Raw genomic sequence first — 21048 nt, forward strand, 5'->3', positions numbered from 1 at the left:
ACCTCCAAAGAAGAAAAACTCACAACAGCCCTGGGCAACTGATTCCATCACTGTGAACTGCCCTTATGATTAAGAAGTTTTTCCTAATGTCTCCCCATGTGTAAGTTTAACCCATTATTATGAGTTCTATGGTCCAATACTGAGATAGTGGCCTGCCCTCCTCTAAATTACAGCCTTTCAAATACTTAAAAATGTGTAACCATATCCCCCACCCCACGTCTTCTCTTCTCCAGGCTGAACATTTCCTAATTACTGCAACCTTTCTTTGTAAGGCTTAGTCTCCAGGCCTGTAATCACCCTCATTTGCAGCATTATGACTCCATAGGCACAGAATCCCATGTGGAATGTGTAGGGGGCTTGGCACAAGAGTCAGCTTTCTGTATCTTTTATTTTACTCCAAAAAGCAAATCTCTAGTCATGTTTTCAGAAGTATGCTTAGAATCTTAGGAAATACCTGCATGGCTGTATGAAGTTTCTAGGAATGTCCACACACTGCTGAGCTGTTTGCACAATTCTGACTTCTGCTGGTTTTAGGGATGGCAATCTGGCAAGTTCTCTTGAAAAATTAAGGAATTTTTGCCCCCATGTATGCATAGATTAAAGTGAAGGTGGAATGGTATAGCAGCCTGATCTCATCAGATCTCGGAAGCTAATCAGGGTTGATATAAGAAAGACTCTGCAGAAGACGACAATGGGGAATTCACCTCTGCTTCTCAATTGCTCAAAAGCCCCCTGTTGAGATAACCATAGGTCAGTTGCAATTTGACAGCACTCATGTATGCATGAATCACAGAACTCACCCTTTTTATTACTTTTCTTGCTTCAATAATAATTGAACGCAGACTCCACCTAAAATAAGCAAGTCAAATTTGAACTGTGTGCAAAGTCCTAGAGCACCTTCAGGGGTTTTTTGGCTAATACTTTATTTTCAAAGTTAAACAGACATTTATCAGCACAACATACACAACTTTAGGAAACAGACAATAAAAACCAACAGGGCACAATTCGGGAACTCATCACATTTTTAATGTTGTGTCCCCAGTACTGGAAGTTGATAGCTATCTCTTAATAATCCATCTATTACACTACAAGTTGTGCTGTCAGTTAAAATTAATTTTAGGGTGCCTAAATATTGGGAGACAAACAAAATAGGAGGCACTCGTGAGATTTGTATTTTTTTTTTATAAAAACCTTGCCAGTATTTCAGTGCATTGGCAAGCATCAACTCAACCAGACAAAGCACCAGGAGGCAACGTTAACTTCTGTTTGTTTTTTAAAAACACCCTACAGAATTAAAAAGATTTAAGTACAAAGAAAATACAGCTGTTACGATTGATGCACGCAAAGCATAAACTACATGGAAACCTCTTTACTCCCTATGGTATTATTTTAGTGTCACAAACCATGTGCCCACCTTGCTATGCAAGTAATTATTCTGAATGTCTATTCAGTTTCTCAGAAGTGTCCAAAATGGTTGGTGACTAAAGCAGCTTTGTGCGTACCAGCGCTCACAAGCCATTGCTTAGAAGCAGTCATTTGACGAATACAGTGCAAAATCTCTGAGGTTTATTAGGCTGGTGCTGATCTGCCGTCTAGGTTTCACATTGCATCTCACTGGTCGGCAGTAGTTTTCAGCCACATTTCCCCTTCTAGACAGCATGGAAACCATGTGGTTAAGCTTGGACCGGATAACAGAGTAGTGGAATTCCCTCTCCTTGTTTAGCTTGCGGAAATAATCTGCTCGGTGGCTGCAAGGGTAGTCCAGGGACCTAAGAGATGTTAATGAGCCAACAGAACTTGCTCGCGAACACTGGGAGGACAAGGAGGAAAGAGACCGTGCACTGGAAGAAGTGGAGGTGGACTTCCTGTAAACAGGAAGTGCTTCTTTAGGAGAAGTGGACTTCCTATAAACAGGGGCTGTTTCTTTAAGTGGTATCCTCTGAATATGTACTTTTTGATCGGGAATCTTCTGAACATGCACTTTCTGATTGGGTACCCTCTGATCCAGAGCCACTTCTGTAGCTTCACTGTTGCCAGTCTGTGTCGTGACTGTCTTTGACATAACTACTGTCTGAGTACCCACCATTCTTGATCGAGCAGTGGTTTGGGTGCCTGCTGTTGCTACTGAAACACTGGTTTGAGTGGCAGAGTTAAGTAAAGTTACTGTGGACTTTTCAAAGGGTTCAGTCTGTGTTGACTGACTTTTTCTCTCTTTAGATATTTCTAGAGTTTCAGGACCATTCAAAATGCATTCTTCATCTCCAACAGAAGACCCGCTAAGGTGTGGTCGTTTTGCACTCACACGGCCTCCTTTAGCTACTTCTCTCTCAAGCTTTTTGGGAGAGCTTGAGAGCCTAGCAAATTCTGCTCTCAGAAGGTTACCCACAGTGAAGTCTCTACATGGTGTTGTCCTATTTGTCAAGTAATCAAGAGCACCATTGTCCTTACAGCTGGATGGCAGCTTTGAGTTAATAGGTTTTGATTGTGCGTAAAGGATTCGGAATTCCAGATCGAAATGTTCAACCACTTGGCCTGAGAGCACCAACAGGTTACTGCTGTTCAGTTTTCCATCAGTCCACGTGAAGCTACAAAGGGAAAGAAAACAAGAATACTACGCTATGATAAACCAGAGCATTTGTCATTAACTTTTCAAAGTTAACAGATGATCAAAGATGGCAAGGACAGAGTCCTATGTGCTGACTTTTAGAAAATGCTGCAAGACAGAACAACTTTTGAGAGTTTCTTTGAGTTCTTTATGGACTGATAGCTGTTTTGTTTGTAGTTTAAAGCCTGTAGTGTGTTGTGGCCTTTAAACTAATTATGTATTTACTTCTAAATATTTTGTCCTATAAAAAGAAATAAAATGGGGTTCTATGATACCTTATTCATTATCCTGCAAAATAGAAAGTCATCCTTCCTATTTTGCAGGCAATAAACTAAGGCTGAGAGAATATGACTCAACCAGGAGCATTTAATAATTCTAACTGTGATCTGAACTCCAAATCCACACCCACTCTATTTACCAGCATGTGTAGAACAACTGACTCCAGGGATGGAGAAACAGTTGCAACTGCTACAAGGGTTTATCAAGATTTCTTATAATACATTTGTCTTACACCAAGCTTCCCAGATAATTACTTGGCATCAGCCCATTTAAGGGCATAGGCACCCATGATCTTTTATCCAATGATCAGCAAACATTTGCCTGCATGGAAAACTGCAAAATTCAAAAGAGTTTCCATTATCAGTAAACTTATCCAATAGCTTAGGTATATGTTAGAACATGTGTGTTCCTTAATAATTCCACAAGCAGCCTCATGAAGCTGCATTATATGCAGTGAGAGCACTGATCCATCATGGTCAATATTGTCTACTTAGACTGGCAACTTCTCAAAGGTAGACATCTTTCACATCATCTACTAGAATCATAGAGTTGGAAGGGTCCTCCAAGGTCATCTAGTCCTGCATAATTCAGGAAATTCACAAATACCTCCTCCCTCACACACACCCAGTGACACCAGCTTCATGCCTAGAAAAGCCTGATGCTTTTAATGCCAGGGATTGAACTTCGGACCTTCTACATGTTAGACAGATGGCTCCGCTGCTGAGCTGGTTGAATTACCTAACAGTCTGGTGCTGCATGGCATGGTTCAGATCAAAAATGGGTGAGGGGGACAAACAGAGATGGAGAGACCAGAATAATATAGCCAGTCTGAAGCAGTGGTTACAGGTTCTCCCATATCCTAGTCAAACAACAGTGTAAATCTTCACTCTGCCATGAAAGCTTACTAGGTCACTCACACTCAGCCTAACCTACCTCACTGGGGTGTTGTGAGGCTAAAATGAGGGACAGGAGGATGATTTTAATCCCCATTGTGGAGAAAAGCTGGGTATAAATATTGTAAACAAACTTCTGGAATTTGTAAGCCCCCTCTAGACCATTCTTTAGGGGGAAAAGAACATGCTTTCTATACTAGTTCTATACCAGCTTGTGTATGATGAAAGCCTTATAAACTGTGCATTGGTGCCTAGATTGGCAATCAGTTCCATTTAGTGCTGTAACAGGACTGTATCATATTGTGGTAAAAGGCATTTATAAGAATCCATTCCACCTACATGCAAGACTGCTTTCACTTTTTCAACCATACTGCCTCCTTTGAGGGTCTGTAGCATTTTATAGCTGACTAAATTCTGGTATTACCCAACAGACATAACTTCCTTTCTGCATTGCCACACAGGGAAATGAATCTAACTGTATTTCAGCCATAAGGTATAGCACCATTTTAAAATAGGTTTTAAAAGGCAAAGATATATGGTCAGTTTCCAGACTGAGCTGCTGACGCTATGGCTGACTTCAGGCATCCAATAGTGCCAATAGGCATCCAATAGGCATTCAAAGCAGTTACACCCTTCTAATCCTTTGAAGTAAGTGGACTTAGAAGGGCATAATTCTATTTACGATAACACTGCATGACTAGTTCTCACAGTGTTTAACGCAGAATTCTATGTAGTACAAAAGGCATCATGTTACTTACCTGTAGGAGCCTGTAGTTACTTTGATGCCATCAATTAGCATGAACTTCTCATGGACACTCCCAATTATTTTTGCTCCTGATCTTGCATAATAAGTATTTCCAGCAATAGTTCGGACTCTCATTAGCTGTTTGCAGAATGGGAAACATTTTAGACAAATTAACAAGGAAATATCATGAACCAGACTGTTGGCTGGTACAAGCCTATTTTCATTTGGGACTTTTACAGTCTTTCCTTCTTTTAGTGTTTGGCTTTAGTGTCAGAATTGAGGTGTTGTTTCCCAAGAGTTATAGGCCTAGGATCATCAGTAGACAAACTGCATCTCTGAAAGAATCTGTATAACATATGCCATCACTGGTTTGGACTAAGTAAACCAATGTTGCTACCGACGCTGTTGAAGAAAGAATACAGTGGACATTAGGGCTCATTTTGTAGGAGGAGCTCCTTTGCATATTAGGCCATACCCTCCTAATGTAGCCAGTCCTCCAAGAGCTTACAGTAGGCCCCGTAAGAAGATCCCTGTAAGCATTTGGAGGATCAGGGGTGTGTGGCCTAATATGCAAAGGAGCTCCTGCTACAAAATGAGCCCTGCTGGACACCAATGAATATTATGTAGTAGACAGATCTTTTAGTTCAGTCTCTTCCAGTAACATCTCAAGCCACATTATTCAAAGTTCAACCATGGGCCTATCATGGTCAACATAGTCTAGTAGTGACTCTCCAGGATCTCAGGTGAAGACTTTCATATTGACTATATACCCTTTGACTGGAGATGCTGGGAATTGAAACTGGGACCTTCTGCATACAAAGCAGCTGCTCTGTCACTGGACTATAGTTCCTTCCCCAGCATCAGAGGAGGTGAAAACATGAGTTATGTTGTAATAACCTAATGGACAACTTGCCAGACCTTTTCTTGGAATTCCTAGATTTATAGCCTAAAGCAAATCATTCAAAATTAAAATTGTGCACTTATGGAAATTAATGCTTCGCTGCATACTAGTCACATGGATTAAAAGAAAAAGCTAGGCAGGGAAGGCAGAGAGACATGTGATTGCAGGAAGTGATTAACAGGTTAGTTTTCTTTTTTGTGACCCGTGTGCAGGCTCACATATGGGAAATTAAAGAGCTCTTACATGGCAGAATGTTTAGATGCAACATAGCACCAAAATGTTCTGCTAATGCTGTCTTCTAGCCATATTCTAGTGCTTACATTCCTCACAGGCCAATCCTTGTATGTGATAAAATGGCAGCATCATCCACATAAAGTAAAATTGGGACACTAGTGTTAAGAGGAATGGCAAGATTTGTTAAAATTGAAAACAAAGTCATTTAAATATAAATTGAACAGCAGCAGAGCCAGTAAACAACCATGTCTAACTCCTTTCTCCAAATTAAGTGAGTTCCCAGAATGCTCCAAGCCTACAGCTACACCCCACTGAGAGTGGAACACCTCTCCCTATGCCCTGTTGTTGGACCTCCAAAGAAAATGGTTGGCCAATGTGTGAAACAGGACCACTGGCCTGATCCAGCAGGGCTCTTCTTAAGACTTCCTTGGGAACAACACAGATGGATCCTGAAGTTTTTAAGTCCAATTTTGTTCTAGGAGATTATTGGGGTTTCTAGAGTTTGATGAGATGGTCTGCTATGCAGACTTAGGGTTGTCCAGAATTCCTGGGTTTTGAGAACCAGACCCTGGTCTTTTCAGTGGGGGTTTTGACAACCAAGTATCTGTGGCAGACAATGTAACAATCTGGACTGACTGCTCTTGCCTTTTCTGTAATTTTTTGGTAATTATCACAAGCCTTCACCTGCACCCAATAGCAGATAATGAGACTGGACACAAATAAATGGAAATGGCCTTCCATAAGTAGGGACTTTTTTGTGTATTCTTCCCTGACAATGCAGACTCCAACTTTGCCCACCATCCCATTCATGATGGCTCCCTGACTTTGGGAGCCAAATTCTGAGGAGGCTCAGGAGACTGCAGAAAGTCCTACTCTGCGAATGTCTCACTACTCAGTGTACTGGAAACAAGACAATCATATACACGCTACAATTTTTGGAGTCCCCACTGAGCTGAAAGCTCACAATAAAGATTTGTGGTCATTTTCCTATGAACAACTGAATGGCAAATAATGGTGAAGGAGTTCAAGAAAAATGAAGAAGATGATTTTGGATTTATATCCCGCCCTATACTCTGAAACTCAGAGCGGTCACAACCTTCCCCCCCTCCCCCCCACAACAAACACCCTGTGAGGTAGGTGAGGCTGAGAGTGCTTTTACAGCAGCTGCCCTTTCAAGGACAGCTTCGATGAAAGCTATGGCTGACCCCAGGCCATTTCAGCAGGTGCAAGTGGAGGAGTGGGGAATCAAACCTGGTTCTCCCAGATAAGAGTCCACACACTTAACCACTACACCAGACTGGCTCTTCATTAGATACTTAATTAGATCCAAGATGACCTTCCCTACATTGTCAAAAATAACACTAAGTGAGCAAGGCACCAAAAAAGCTAGACAAAGGAACGGCAACTATTCATTCTATTCACATTCAAAGTTCTGGAAGTTTCTATTAGGCCTGTGCAGATTACATATGCAGAGGTCACAAAGGAAAACAGTGGAAAAACTCATTACCTGTTACCTAGGGTGAACCCACTTCCCTCTCTAATCAAACAGAGGCATTCCTCAACTTACATATTCTTGTTCAGGAGAGAATTCCAAATTTTTGCACATTTCCATGAAGTGACACAGACAGGCCTGATCCAAAAGGATGTAAACAGGAACCAGCCTCTTTCTACAGGCATCATGGAGGTCATAGAAGATGTCCATATCTGTGAAGGAATCCATAACGATAGCAATGACCTGGGAGATAAAATAGAACAAATATACTGAAGCGTATTTTACAGAAGCTATTCAGTTTTCATACCAATAAATGAAAACAATTTCCCTAAGTTGTAACAGGTATAGTTAATTGAAACCTCCAGCACCTCTCATATTTTGCTTCGTCTGCAGATTCCTGTGTATAAAAACTATTGCCCCCTGAGTGTGAAGCCATATCATGGGATTCTTTCAAGTCTCTGCTCAGTTCAGCAAAGGCCAACCTGAAACACCATGTCTCAATTTTTGCTGCACCTCCTGTTATAATATACCAAGCATCACTTTGTTTCAGCCTTGACAATCTATGCTATTTTAGCCTCATTTCTCCACCCCAATTTCAGTTTCCATTACAGTCTCTAAAATCATAAGGACATGTAAATGCATAGATTGTACTGGACGAAAACTCAAGATGGTTACCAATGTCATCTTCCTTCCTCTAACTCCAAATCCCTTCCGCCCCTCAGCTAGTAAAGCACATACTTGCATGTCCCTCATGTTCTATACTGAGCATGTATGTGTATACATCACACCACCTTATAGTATAAAAATTCCACTACACCAGGAATCGGTGAGTGTTGACTAGCTCTGAAGAAGCCAGATAGTGTGACCTTGACACACACACGGTCTTAAAATGCTACCCTACTGCAAATTAAAAAAAAAAATCTACAGGAAATTTGAGTTTAATGCAGAGGCCCTGGGAGGCCTCTTCCCTTCCACCTGTTATTTGTTCTCCACAACCTTGCAAAATCTAATTATTTCTTTGCTATGGTCACACCCTTCACCTTCCTCACAACTGGTCAACATTCACTCAATCTGTATTTAATGCAGTTTTGACACAATAATGTAGTGTGTGATAAAAGCACACTTTAGGCATGCTTCATGCAATCTTCCCCTTGCCTTTGAACTGTTCCAATGAACAGTGCTTTACTGCATGATGGAAGAATGGGTAGCATGCAAGGCAATAATTGGCTATGTGTGCACACACATATACAGCTCCTTCAACTGCAGACTGTCATTTCAGCGTCACTTCTGTATAGTCCACTGAGCGATCACTGTGCTCAATTTTTAAGCAGGACTAGAGTTGCGCAAATCAATCCTGGGAATTTGGGGGGGTGTATGTGGGGGGGTGTTAAAATGCTGATAGATAGTTGTTGCTATAACCCAAAGGGTATGTTATGGTCTTATGCAGATTCTTCATCCCATTACTGTAGAGGCCTTCATGCATCCCTGCAGTTTTCCTTGCTTCAAGGCCTTTTGCAGTTAATCTCATTTCAGTGCCACAACTGGTCTGCAGGTACAATCAATCAGCAGTCTTTCCAAGATCCCTTCACTTTCTTCCTCACAAGAAATCAGGATGGTTCAGGCTGAGCACCTATTTGCCGCAGGCCTCACTTGGAAGGCTCATGTGCCATTACAAGATTTAAAGTGCCAGTCCTAGGTGGAATTGGTCTAGTTTAAGACTAATGAGATTAATGGACTTAAACTGGAATAAATGCACAATTAGGCAAAAACACAACACAGTGACCAAGATTTTTCTACTACTGTACTGGCAGGGATAAGGAAGTTGTGGTATCCCACTTATAGAACCAGAAATGATCTACTGCTTGCATGTATGCTTCCAGGACATATTACCAATAGCTTCAAGGCTCTTTGCCCAAGATAGAAAGTCAATCAGTATGAATAATGCTTCTTCCACATACCTTTGCCAGGTTCACAATAATAACACCTTCACTGCCATCACACCTCTATTAAGATATATTGGAAGAAGGTTACTGCTTCGTCAATAATCTTTAGACCACAAAATCTCTGAGGAAGAGAGTATTTATTTTTATTTAAAATTTTATTACTCACCTTAGTACCTTGTAAAAGCCAAGGCAGCTTACAATATAAATAAAAATTAATTTATTCAAATGCAATCCTAAACAGGCCAGGTGAACTTTCCTGGAAAGGCTGTTTCATAATTGTGGCACTGCCACCAAAAATGTCCTCTCACTTGTGTAACTGATAGACCAGCTTCTTTGCTTGGTGAGACAATCAGGGGGGCCTTTTCTTGTGATTTTAATTCCCAGCAGGAATGTATAGGAGAAGATGGCCCTTCAGATACTCCAGTCCCAAGCTGCATAGGGCTTTAAGGGACCAAACCAACACCTTGAATTGGGCTCAGGAGAGGGATCAGTAGCTAGAGTAACTGCTGTAGTATTGGGGTCACATGCTTCCGGTGCAGATTCCAACAATTTAAGGGTAGAGTGTATTACAATAGTCCACTCTATATGTAATAACTAAGGTATGAATCACTGTGATTAGATCTGACTGACACAGGAACAGATGTCACACCAGCTGAAGCTAGGCAAAAGCACGTTAAACCACCAGGTTCTCTAAGGTGACTGCTCTGCCAAGCAGCACTACTGAGCTGTGAACCTGGCTTTTCAAGAGCAGTATCTCTCCATCCAAGATCTGAAGTCCCCAACCTATCTTTCTACTAACTAAGAGAATCTGTCTTGTCAGAATTACTTTTTCAGTTTTTTCACCCTCATCCAGCTCATGTCATTCATTTCACTATTCTACAGAGCACATGGTACAGTGCTGGCATTTGACATTAAATGTTTGTAGAATTACAACATTAATGCTGTAATCTGAAAAGAGCAAGAACCATTCTCATATCAATTCAGACCCCTGGCTCACCTAGCCCCATACTGTCTACTCAGAACAAGAGTAGCTTTCAGAGATTCCTTTCTTAGTTTTGCTGCCCAAAGTGCTCTAAACTGGAGATGCAGCCCTGACCTGGATAGCCCAGGCAAGCCCAATCTTGTCAGATCTCGGAAGCTAAGTAGGGTTGACTGTTGTTAGTACTTGAATAGGAAATACCCAGTCAAGAAGACAGGAGCAGGCTCTATTCAGCCACCTCTGAAAATCCTCCAGACTCCCAGTAGGGGTCAGTCACCAGAGGTTATCATGACTTCCAGGTACAAACACACATATGTGCACACACCAAATATATACAAAATACCAAAAAGATAAATAAATTGGAGACTGAAAGCAAGACTTTATGCACAGAAACTCTTTGCTACTGAACAACTACTGGCCTCTCCAGTTAAAGAGATCAGATAATAGGTGATGTAAAAGACCTCTGCCTAAGACTCTGGAAAGATGCCAATGGACAATACTGACCTAGATTTTTATATACTGCAAGTTTATGTGATCAACGATTGGCTCTACATACCAGAAGTCAGCAAGGTTCTTTTCAGCCTCAGGTTCTGCTGTCAACTTAGAACAGTGGTAAATGTACTTTCAATATCACCAGGCACCTAAGTTTTCCCACTGGATAGCAGATGATGAAGCCATCAACACAGAAATCCTCAGTGTATCAGCTATAAGTAAAACTTCTATAGAAGTGGTTATACAGGTATTACAGGTATGTTGGTATATGTCAACATACCTGTAATGTCAGGCTTACGAACACACGCACTATACCACACACTCAAAAGTGTGTGAGGCATGCTATGCTAATGTACAGCTTGACCCACTGCCAATTCTCACAAGAACTGACTGATCTAGGTTCTCACTGCTACACTCTTAACAACTGCATACCCAAGATTTGGATTGTTACACCACCAATGCAGTGTATTATGAGGAAAGGCGTTTAAAGTGAATGAAGCAGGTGGCATATATCCCTTTCAAAACTACTGCAATAACCCAAAACTGATTTATACCTGCTAAGGGCAGGACCTGCTTTACTTTCATACACATAAACACACCCCTTGATGCTTAGGTAATGCTTTAAATGTTCACAAGCCATCCTGTTTGACAGAGGATTTTTCCCATGTACCAATCAAGAACTGAAGTAGTTCAAGGCCACCCAATATGAAGACTGGAAACATGAATTTGAAATTCAAATTCATTTTCTTTAAATTGATCTGCTTATCTATACAGGGTACATTTGCCAACTCTCAGGTAAAGGGTTGCTGCACATATTCACAAAAGACTGCCACAAGAAAATGAACCTCTTTTCTAATGGCAATCACTGGAAGCCAACTCCAAACATCAAATACGTTGCACTCAGGTAGAGCTCAAAGCCCTTAAATGCTACCATGTTTACACTCCTCAGAACTAGATTGTTGTTTGTTTTTTAATCACAATTATTTCTTCCCAGTTTACCAGCAGACACTTAATAACTCTCTACCAAAATTGGCACAAAATCTAAAGTCACTAACAAATTCTAGATGTTCTGCAATTTTGTTATTTATTTAATTTATATCCCGCCCTCCTTGCTGAAGACAGGCTAAGGCCAGCTCACAGACCAAGGGTTGACACAAGCACATTAGTGTGACCGATAAAATAAATGATAAAAACATAAGACATAAAAACAATTTTAAAACATTTGCATGTATTACTATCATGCTTTCAGACAGCGATTTAATTCTGGTGGTTAGCTGTTATGTACAGAAACAACTCAGACTCAATGGCACTGCTCCCAAACCAATTGGCACTGCCCCCCAGATAATCGGAGGTCACATTTGTAATAATGTGTCAGCTACTTGGCAGGCAGACTTCAGTTTCCTCTTTTAAATACACACAGTACAATCATAAACTTGCTTACAAGTATGCTCAGTTTAAGCTTAGTGGTCTTATATCTGAGTAAGCATGTTTAGAAGTGCAGCCTAAATGGTTTACCATAGCCACCAAGCTTCTGTGTTAGAGTTTCCCTATTGCTGGGTCACTCTATGTCAAAAAGGCACCAAGAATGTGGAGTTCAGGTGATCACAGATAAATCTCAAAATTAACTGGCTGTCGTGTTGGCCCTGAAGCTCTGAAACATGGTGTATTTTATTTTAAATATTTATGTAACTATATCGGAGGTGACTTATGATTAAACTAAATACATTTGGTACCAGATTCACAGGGCCACCCGAAGCAGTTACGCCCTGTCCATTGAAGTCAAGGGTGTAACTGTGCTGAGGATGTCACTGTCAGCCGGTTAAATAAGAGTAGCAGTCATCATATTTTATTGCTTATCATTAGGTCACATGGTCTCAGGTGTTCTGCAACGCAACCACCCTCTACTCAACTGACAACTCCCAAGTGTTCCCTTCTCCAGTTCCAAGAACATCTACACATCTCTTCTTTTACTGTTTTACTTAGCTTTTTAAGGAGTTTACCATGCAGTGAAGACTGTTGTAGCACAGCAAAAGTCTAGCTGCAAAGTATTTTGGATTAAGATATACAAATCCCCATTTTCCATACAAAGAGTAAAGGTTTAAGGCTGATTTGTACATCATGTTCACCTACTGATTTCAAACAAGGTAACAGGGAGTTTCAGATAAAGTAATTCCTGACGTATTTTTAGTATTATTGTCTTTGAGGTTGTACTTTGTCAGTCTATAAGAAAGCCAACAAAAAGCCTTACTATTTGCTTGATTTAAATTTTTTTCCCCACAGCTGAAAAAAAAGGGCAGTTCCAGTTTGACAGCAGCTAGAATTCCATCAAAAGACAGTAGCTTGGTCACAGAGCTAGGATGACTTACAGAGGACAACTGCCAAACTCAGAAGCAGGGCACCCCTGAACACTATGTGCTGTGTGGAACAACAAAGGGAGGCTTTAGTCTCTCTTTCAACCTTGCCACTGTGAAAAACTGGATGGCGGCAAAAAGATTTATGAAGGATGGGTCTATCAGTGGATATTCATGATGATTATCAAATAAGGTCACCATGTTCCGAGGCAGGATGAGCCCAACTGTTAGAAGTTGGGGAGCAGTCAGCATTTGAAAGCTGATGTTTGTGGGCTTCCCAAAGGTATCTTATTGGCCACTCTAGGGAACAGGATCCTATATCAGAAGGACCACTGGCCTGATTCAGCAGGGTTTATTCTTTTATGTTCTATTCTTTTAATAGGTATATAAACAAGGAAATTCCACCATGTCCATGCAAAGTGAAAGACAGAGGCTATGCCCTCCCTTGCAACTGGTCACCTTAGTCAGAGTCCCATATTTATCTTTGACTCACGTGACACCATACAAGCAGCAACAGGTTCTTCAAAGCTTTGTGACAGGCAAGTCCAATGTCAAGCTCAAAATTTGTGGCTTTGGGGTGTTTCATCCAGTACAGTCACTGAACAGAAGTCCCAGGGCTAAATTAAAGCTCAAATATTGACTCAGCTGTCACAAAGCAGAAGTAAGCCGTTACTATTTGATTATTATCATGTCACTCACTTGTTAATGATGCCTTGTTTAATAGCTTGCACACCCTTCCCTTTGGTTGGACTGTGAATGACCTCTGGCTGAACAGCTATCAGTGCATGGCACCCTGGCCAATCATTCTACACCTCACGTTTTTCACTGAAGTTGTTGAACAGAGGTGCATGATGTGGTACAGCCTCATCAAGAGGATCCTGTGCACTGACCCATGATAAGCCATCGAACAGGAGACCTTACACAAAGCATCGAAACCATGCAGTTTCATCCACCCTATCAAGCACCCTTTCATTCCTCAGAAATCAAATTTCAAGAGCTACGGAGGGAAAGAAGGAACAAAACTGTTTAAAACATGTAAATCAAAGGTTGGATTCAATGCAAGGATCATGAATCTTCTTGGTTTTCCCTTCCCCTTCCCAGAAGCCATTTCTAACCCAGGGAAAGTTGACCCTAGGACCCACATGGAATAACAGCAGCATGGGTTAGGAAGAGGAAAGGCGATAGAACTGTCTCCTTCCTCCCATCAGCAGGAAAGTTTGATGCCTGTCAGTGCCTCTCCTGACCGACTGCAACTGGCAGATGTAACCCTTATACCAATGGAAGAGGAGGAAGTCACTATTGATTCAAAATTTATATTAACCCCTATTAAAAACTTTGGTAACAAGAATAAGTTATCAGCATATACATATGTTAACATACAAGAACCTATCAATTTTATACGACTCTTCATCCTAGAAGCTGAGGTTCAATGTACAATGGTTTACCCTTCTTCCATTTTACCCTCATCATAGCTCTGTAGGGTAGATTAAGCGGAGAAAGCATTTGGCTCATGATCACCCACATTTTATCATGGCTTAGTAGGGATTTGAACCCTATGTGAAACTCAATGAATGGGGAAGGAAGAACCATTTTATTACATCTTGAATTCTTTGAGGACAGGTGGAATAGAAATATCTATTATTTATACCCCACTCACCGCCCCCCCCCCCCCCCAGTGAGCACCCAAGTGGCCTACAGCGATTTCTCAACTTTATCCTCTCAACAACCTGTGAGGTAGGTTAGGCGTTCTGCGTGTGTGTGTAGCTCAAGGCCCCCCTGTAAGCTTCCCGGGCAGGCTGGCAATTTCCAACCTAGGTCCTCCCAGTTCCTACTTTGACACGAACCACTGCACTATATCTTTGAGATACTTATGCAGCATGTAAAGTTAGCACAGTAAATATAAGCTAAAGAAAACACCTAAGGTAAAGTTCAAACTTAATCAGTTGAGAGCATCATAACATTTTCTGGGAAATCCATTTCATTGTTTTTTCCTTGGGAGATGGGTTCTACCGGTTTGATGGTCCATCACCTCCTCTCAAGATCATTTTAGTCTACCACTGCACAAACATTGAATTGTTTTAAGCCCAGATTTGAGCATCTTAAATAATCAAATATGTAGACACCATCTGTTTCAGTCTCTAATACAGAGACAGTGAAATCTTAGTTGAACTTGCTAGTTAGAAGCAATTTGCCGGTCTCCTCACACTCTAAGCTACACAAGACACAACTGCCCCCCAACATTGTAGCAACTGTACTTGTTCTTAATTGTCACACGCAATAGTGTACAAAGCATTATTCAACATACACAGATATTAGTAAGAAAGAAATTATGATGACATATTCCTTAGCAAGACTGAGAGCCCTACAAGAGAAGTCTCTGCTGGAATTTTGGGTAGGGTGGGGGGAGAAGAGAAAAACTATGATTAACTTGTTCTTCAAACTGAGTGTAAATAATGTTAAGGGGGAAGACTGTTTTGATCTAATTAGGTAGATCAGTACTTCCAGCCACAAAGCTAGGGTTCTTGATTAACTAGTTGAATATTGTGGTCAAATATTGTGTAAACATCTATTCACTGACAGCCAAAGAATGATTCACATTTATTATAACATTGTCCAACACAGTTAAATATCACAATAATTCATTACAGCATTTTAAAAGTGGATATTATTGTTTTACAATAACAGATAACCACTGACTGATTATTAAAGTATCATTGTGGATTTTCTAGTAAAATTACTGCTACTGTATAAACTCTTGACCTAACCAAATTTGATAACATCTTAAGTAATCACTGTGGAAGTCAGGTCACCAGCTTTAAGCCACTGCTGCCTTATGGAATGCAACAGCTGGCAAAGCAAGTGCTTTAAAAAAAGTAGAATCAAGGGCTGGGGTTATAATTTGAACCAGTTTACCCATTCCCAAGTACAATATCTTAAACAGTATTAACACCAGAAACTCTAGGCCCTTTCTGCTGCTATTCTTGCTGCAAATACAGAGGTAATCTCAACCAAAACAGCTTGCCTTAATTCACAAGCTTGTTAAAGAGTTTCAGAGGGTAGAGGAGCAGTGCCTGTCTGCAGTAGAAGAGCTTACACAAGGGGTGTCAAACATGCGGCCTAGGGGCCAAATCAGCCCCCTGAGCAACTGGCTGTTGTCTGCTTCCTTCTGCATAACAGCTTGCTTTGCAAGACTTGCTCAATCACACGGGAACTACAGAGCAAAACCTCTACTTCCTCAATTAGCTGATGCTCCTCCCTTGGGGAGGAAAGGAAGGAGGGATAGCTTGCTTTGCCAGGCTCTCCAAATTGCCCAGCAGAACTACTGAGCCAAGCCTCTCTTCCTTCTATTGGCTGAGGCTTCTCCCTTTCCTGGTCCCCTGTGGAAGGAAAGAGCCAGAACTTCCTTTGCCCAGTTCCCTGGATCCCATGGGGGAGCTGCAAAGAAAGCACCTTTAAGACCAGTTAGTGTTAATGTTTTAAACATGTTTTAAATTTTTTTAAACCCTTTTAATTGTGTTTGTGTGTCTGCTTCCTAATCTTAAATAGGTATGCACATGGCCCAGTCTGACATGACCTGGCCCAGCCCTACAAGGTCTCATTTATGTCAGATTCGGCCCTCATAACAAATGAGTTTGACACCCCTGGCTTATACCTTGAACATCACATTTGTTTCTAAGGTACTCTAACTCATTGAAGAGTGTTTCTTGCATGCAGTGTGACTTAATTGCAAACACATTCACCTTGTTTTGATACAAATTTTCTTTGCCATCACAATACCATTTTATTCAACCTATATGGTTTGTCAATAATATCCCAATGATATCAGGAATGCTACTAAACCAGATTGTGTGAGTTTCCACAGACATATCAACTTAGATGTGAACAAGTGAGACCCAAAAGAAGTCTTGCCCTCTGGTTCAGTTTGCCCATTTTCAGGTGAAGCCAGAGACCATAACTACTAATGGAAGAGTCAAGAATGGGGAAAAGATGGGTTACAGGAATTCGCAAACGTGATTGTTGAGGACCTCTAGACCTCACTGGTCTAGTCAATTGTTGGTGCTTTAAGGGTTCGTAGCACCAGAAACTTAACTGCTCGCCAAGAGTTATGTTTGTGTGTGGAGCAAGGGACAGGAAACAGTTTACCTGCTAAGTTAGTGGTCAGAGAATCTTGGGTCTAGTCTCGATGAGCCCTAGCAGAACTGTGCTACACACAAGGCAGCTTTCTTGCCTGTAGCCTCCCACTGCAATGCTGTGCCCCCCAAACTCTGCCTTGAGAGTCAGTGGACCCTCCATTAATATCAATGGAGTAAGTTAGTGCAGGAAGTTAACCAAATCCATCCTTCTTTTGCTTCTGATGAAGGTTAGGATCCAAGTTTATATTTTTATATCCCCAGTATAGAAGAGGCAGTCAGCTGGCAATACTTTTTAGTGGCCTATGTCACACTGCAGAATCACCAAAGTAAACATACCACAATGTGTAACAAGGACTAGAATTTAAAATATCTTGCGTACAAGACACTTATTGTCATCACAGGTATAACCAGGGTTATATCTGCCAATGACATTTGAACTATGCAACAAACATTATTTTAAAAAATGGTTCCCAGACTTGCACTTCCCATTCTTAGATGGAGCCTGTGATCCTAAGCGTACTTATTAGGAAGCAAGACCCACAGAGCTCAGGGATATTTCTGGGTAACCATCCTTAAGATTGCAGTGTTTCAGGAGTAAGAAGAGACAATCTTCTATATTGTTCTTTTACTTTTCTGGTTATCAAAGAAGCTAGGATATTGATATTGCTGGGGAAACCAAGGCATTCAGCTAGCTATGGCCATAAATCACAAGGACACACTCAGCACAAGAAAATCACTTAGTTATTGGCTTTGAACAAAACCTCTAGTCCCTCTGTTTCAATATTTGTCACCAATACTATGACCAAGTAATTTAAAACAAACTAGACCTCACCCAGACCCATGCCAAATATAACTCCATTGTATGGGACGGGTCAACATTACTGATGGAAAGTCACCATCAAGTTTTGCAGCCAACTTACTGTGATTCCATGGGATATCCAAGGCAAGAGACTAATTAGATGGTTTGCCATTGTCTGGGCTTCCTTAATAGGCTCCCATCCAAGTACTAACAAAGCTGCTCCTGCATAGCTTCTAAAATCTGATAAAATGGGGCTAGCTTGGGCCATTTAGGACAGGTGAGCATTACTAGATGCTCTTTACCTTCAGCTACAGTCCTATTATAACATCACAGTATCCAGTCTCCTCTCACCTATGGCTCAGTTACTGAAATGCTGCAGAGCCATTTTAATTACTATGGTGAGGGTCAGTCATAAAACTTGGTGGGGGGGGGGGGTGTAATAGGCTCCTGGCTAGGAAGGAGGTATATTGATTTGTATAGGGAGATAAATCCATTAGCCATCTAAAAATGAAATAAACAGACCTGAGGCACGAGGATAAATGTGCACTACAAGGCAGCTGATGAGCCTGGAAGCTTAAGGAGCAACAGATTAGATATGAGCTAGAAGTGCTCAGGAACCAGATGGGGCCATGGCATAATCTAGACCCAGATTACGCAGGTGGGATGTGTCTGTTGCAAGGAGCGATGCAGGCTCATGATTAAGAATTTAAAACTAAGCACTCGGAAAGTCTGCTTCAGATATCAAGTTACGTATTAACTCTTAGGATGGCCTTAAGCAAATCACTTTCACTCACCCTGCACTGTATTATTCCATCTGCAATATGGGTACAATACTGGTTTGTTTTACAGAGTTGTGATAAGGACAGTAGTCTGAACCAGAGCTTATATTGACCTTGAAGTCCTGCTTTGGACACTGCCAGCCCTAAAGGTTTGGGGGACAATGGCAGCTTTTCTTTAACGGGGGCACTCTTGAATCCCTCCCTTATTTGTCTTTGCCCCTTTTGACCTTCAGGAGGATGTCCCTTTTCCATCAAGCTCTTGGGATAGCAGACTGCTGTTTGGTTGCTTATTGCTGGGAATTTTATTTCACAGATTCTCTTTTAACTGTTGGATGGCTTAGTTGTTGAATATGAGATTTTACAGAAATGGAAGTTATGCTGAGGGCACTCAAAAGATATATCCCTCCATCTAAGTAAAATATTACAATATTAAAAGTTTATGAAATGCACTTCCAGTATAGGGTAAGAGCACTAAGCATTATAACGCAAACTGTATATGCAATAACCAGCACCTAATTATCCTGCTTCAAAAAGGATGCATTGTATACAAGCATACAACAGTGCCCATGTTGGTGCAACTACAAAGTCAAAGGAAGGCCACAGTTCATCCATGCTCAAAAGCCACCTTTGCTCACACACCTTAAGACTTCACAAACCGCAGCCTGGTTTGGACAAAGTAGATGATCACTTATGGGGGGAATGAATGGGTTAAAAAGGTTTCTTGCAGTGAACCAGTTAAGTTCTGGAAATAGTTCAACTGGAAAATGCCCATCAATCATAATCAGACTCCAAATAACCCTACCTTTTACTGATTTCTTTTTCAGTACTGTACAATAAAAGGGGGCTGCTTACACAGATCATCAGAGTATCTAGTTGCCATGTAAAAGGTTTTGTTCCCATAAAGCTGGTACTGTAATATTGGATGCAAATCGCAGCCTTAGAGATTTGATGGGGAAATATTTTGATCAGCTGACCTTTGCATTTCATACCTAGCAGCAGATCAAGGATACTAGAAAGTGGGATACAATGGCAGCCACCACAATTTTATTTCCACCTAAGTGACTTATTCATCCCCTCCCCCTAGAAGGATGCTACGCCTCCGAGGATACATATTTCATAACATTCTGCCCTATCCTTAGGGCAAATTAGGAGGAGTGTCCAGGAACCCTAGCAGCTCTCAAGAACTTGGGCAGCGCAGTCCTACACAAATTTATTCCAGCCTAAATAAACCGATTTCAAGGGGAGTAACTTTGCGTAGGATTGCACAGACTAAAGGTAACCAAATTCTTATAATGGAATCAAGATATTCTTCTTACAAGGAGAGATCACTGGCTTACAGCTCAACAGATTTACTTAGAAGTAGGTCGCACAGAGTTAAACGAGAAAGGACGCATAAAATTCCAGCTGTGTTCTATATTGCCGTTTCAGGACAAACCAAGAAACTCAGTTGCCGCTGGGATCAGATTAGGCGTATCTCGCCGACTTCACAAGCCAAAAAGCGCCAGTGCTCGACTTTCATCACTCACCTCCCGGGCCGCTCGGATATGCTTGCGCACCACCTCCTTACAGGGGTAGATGACCTCGCCGAAGCTGGGCTGGAAATAAGTTTCCACCCGTGTGAGTCCTCGGTAAGAGCCACTCACGAAAGCCGGCCAACCCAGTTCCAGCACTGGCGGCTCAATGTCCGATTGCAGAGGGAAGTAAGTGAGCGACGAGCAATCCAGAGAGCCGTTCAGCGACTGGTCGCTGGAGCCTTCTTCAGCCCCGGGCGGCGGCACTACAGCTTGCAGGATAGCGTGGATCTCGGGCTCGGAAAGGAAGGAGCGCATCTTCTCCCGGTGCAAGAAAGCGCGAAAGGCTGGCAGGCCGGAGGCGACCAGCACCTCCAGCGCCAGGCGCTGCGCTTCGCTGTAGGCTTGAGCCGGGCTGGGCTCCCAGCCCAGGAACCCCCTGAGAGGCGCGTCATCCAGGCACTGGGACAGGTTCGCCATGGGCCACCCGATACCCCAACCGAGAGCGCAGTCCCCGGGGAATAGAACTCCGCGAGCGATATTTACTATTTATAGTGCGTTTGAACCTAAACTCGCGTCCGCGCTTCGGCGATAGGCCGCCGAGACTCTCGCTCCTCCTATAGGATTCAGTGATTGGCGAAGTTTAAAGTTGGTTTTCCAATCAAGCGTGCAGGGGAAGAGAGGAGGAGCTGGGCGGGGCGGAGTGTCAGGAACTTTAACGATTCAGCGGGCTCCTCTCCTCGTAGCCCGGAGCCTGGGCGCGGTGGCAATTTCAACTGCTTCTTCACCGACAACCGCTCTGGCGATCGGGTAGGTAAGAAGGCAAGCTACAGCTTCAGCTTCAGCTGGATCCGGCTGAAGATCAAGTGCGGCTAAAGGCAGCCTTGCGGGGCCAGCTTCTTCACAGAAGCG

General features: G+C 42.0%; 1 protein-coding gene across 1 annotated transcript; it reads right to left on the bottom strand.

Moving 5' to 3' along the window:
- Positions 1 to 1162: 1162 nt before the first annotated feature.
- On the bottom strand, positions 1163 to 20826 carry FAM83D (family with sequence similarity 83 member D). Its single transcript, XM_060230927.1, has 4 exons — positions 20152 to 20826; positions 7225 to 7392; positions 4536 to 4660; positions 1163 to 2585 (listed from the first exon to the last, which is right to left on the bottom strand). The coding sequence occupies exons 1-4, from the start codon at positions 20614 to 20616 to the stop codon at positions 1523 to 1525; spliced, it is 1821 nt and encodes a 606-aa protein (XP_060086910.1). The 5' UTR covers positions 20617 to 20826; the 3' UTR covers positions 1163 to 1522.
- Between the last annotated feature and the right edge of the window lie 222 nt (positions 20827 to 21048).

Source organism: Heteronotia binoei, chromosome 2, assembly GCF_032191835.1.
Source record: "Heteronotia binoei isolate CCM8104 ecotype False Entrance Well chromosome 2, APGP_CSIRO_Hbin_v1, whole genome shotgun sequence".
NCBI classification, from domain to species: Eukaryota; Metazoa; Chordata; class Lepidosauria; order Squamata; family Gekkonidae; genus Heteronotia; species Heteronotia binoei.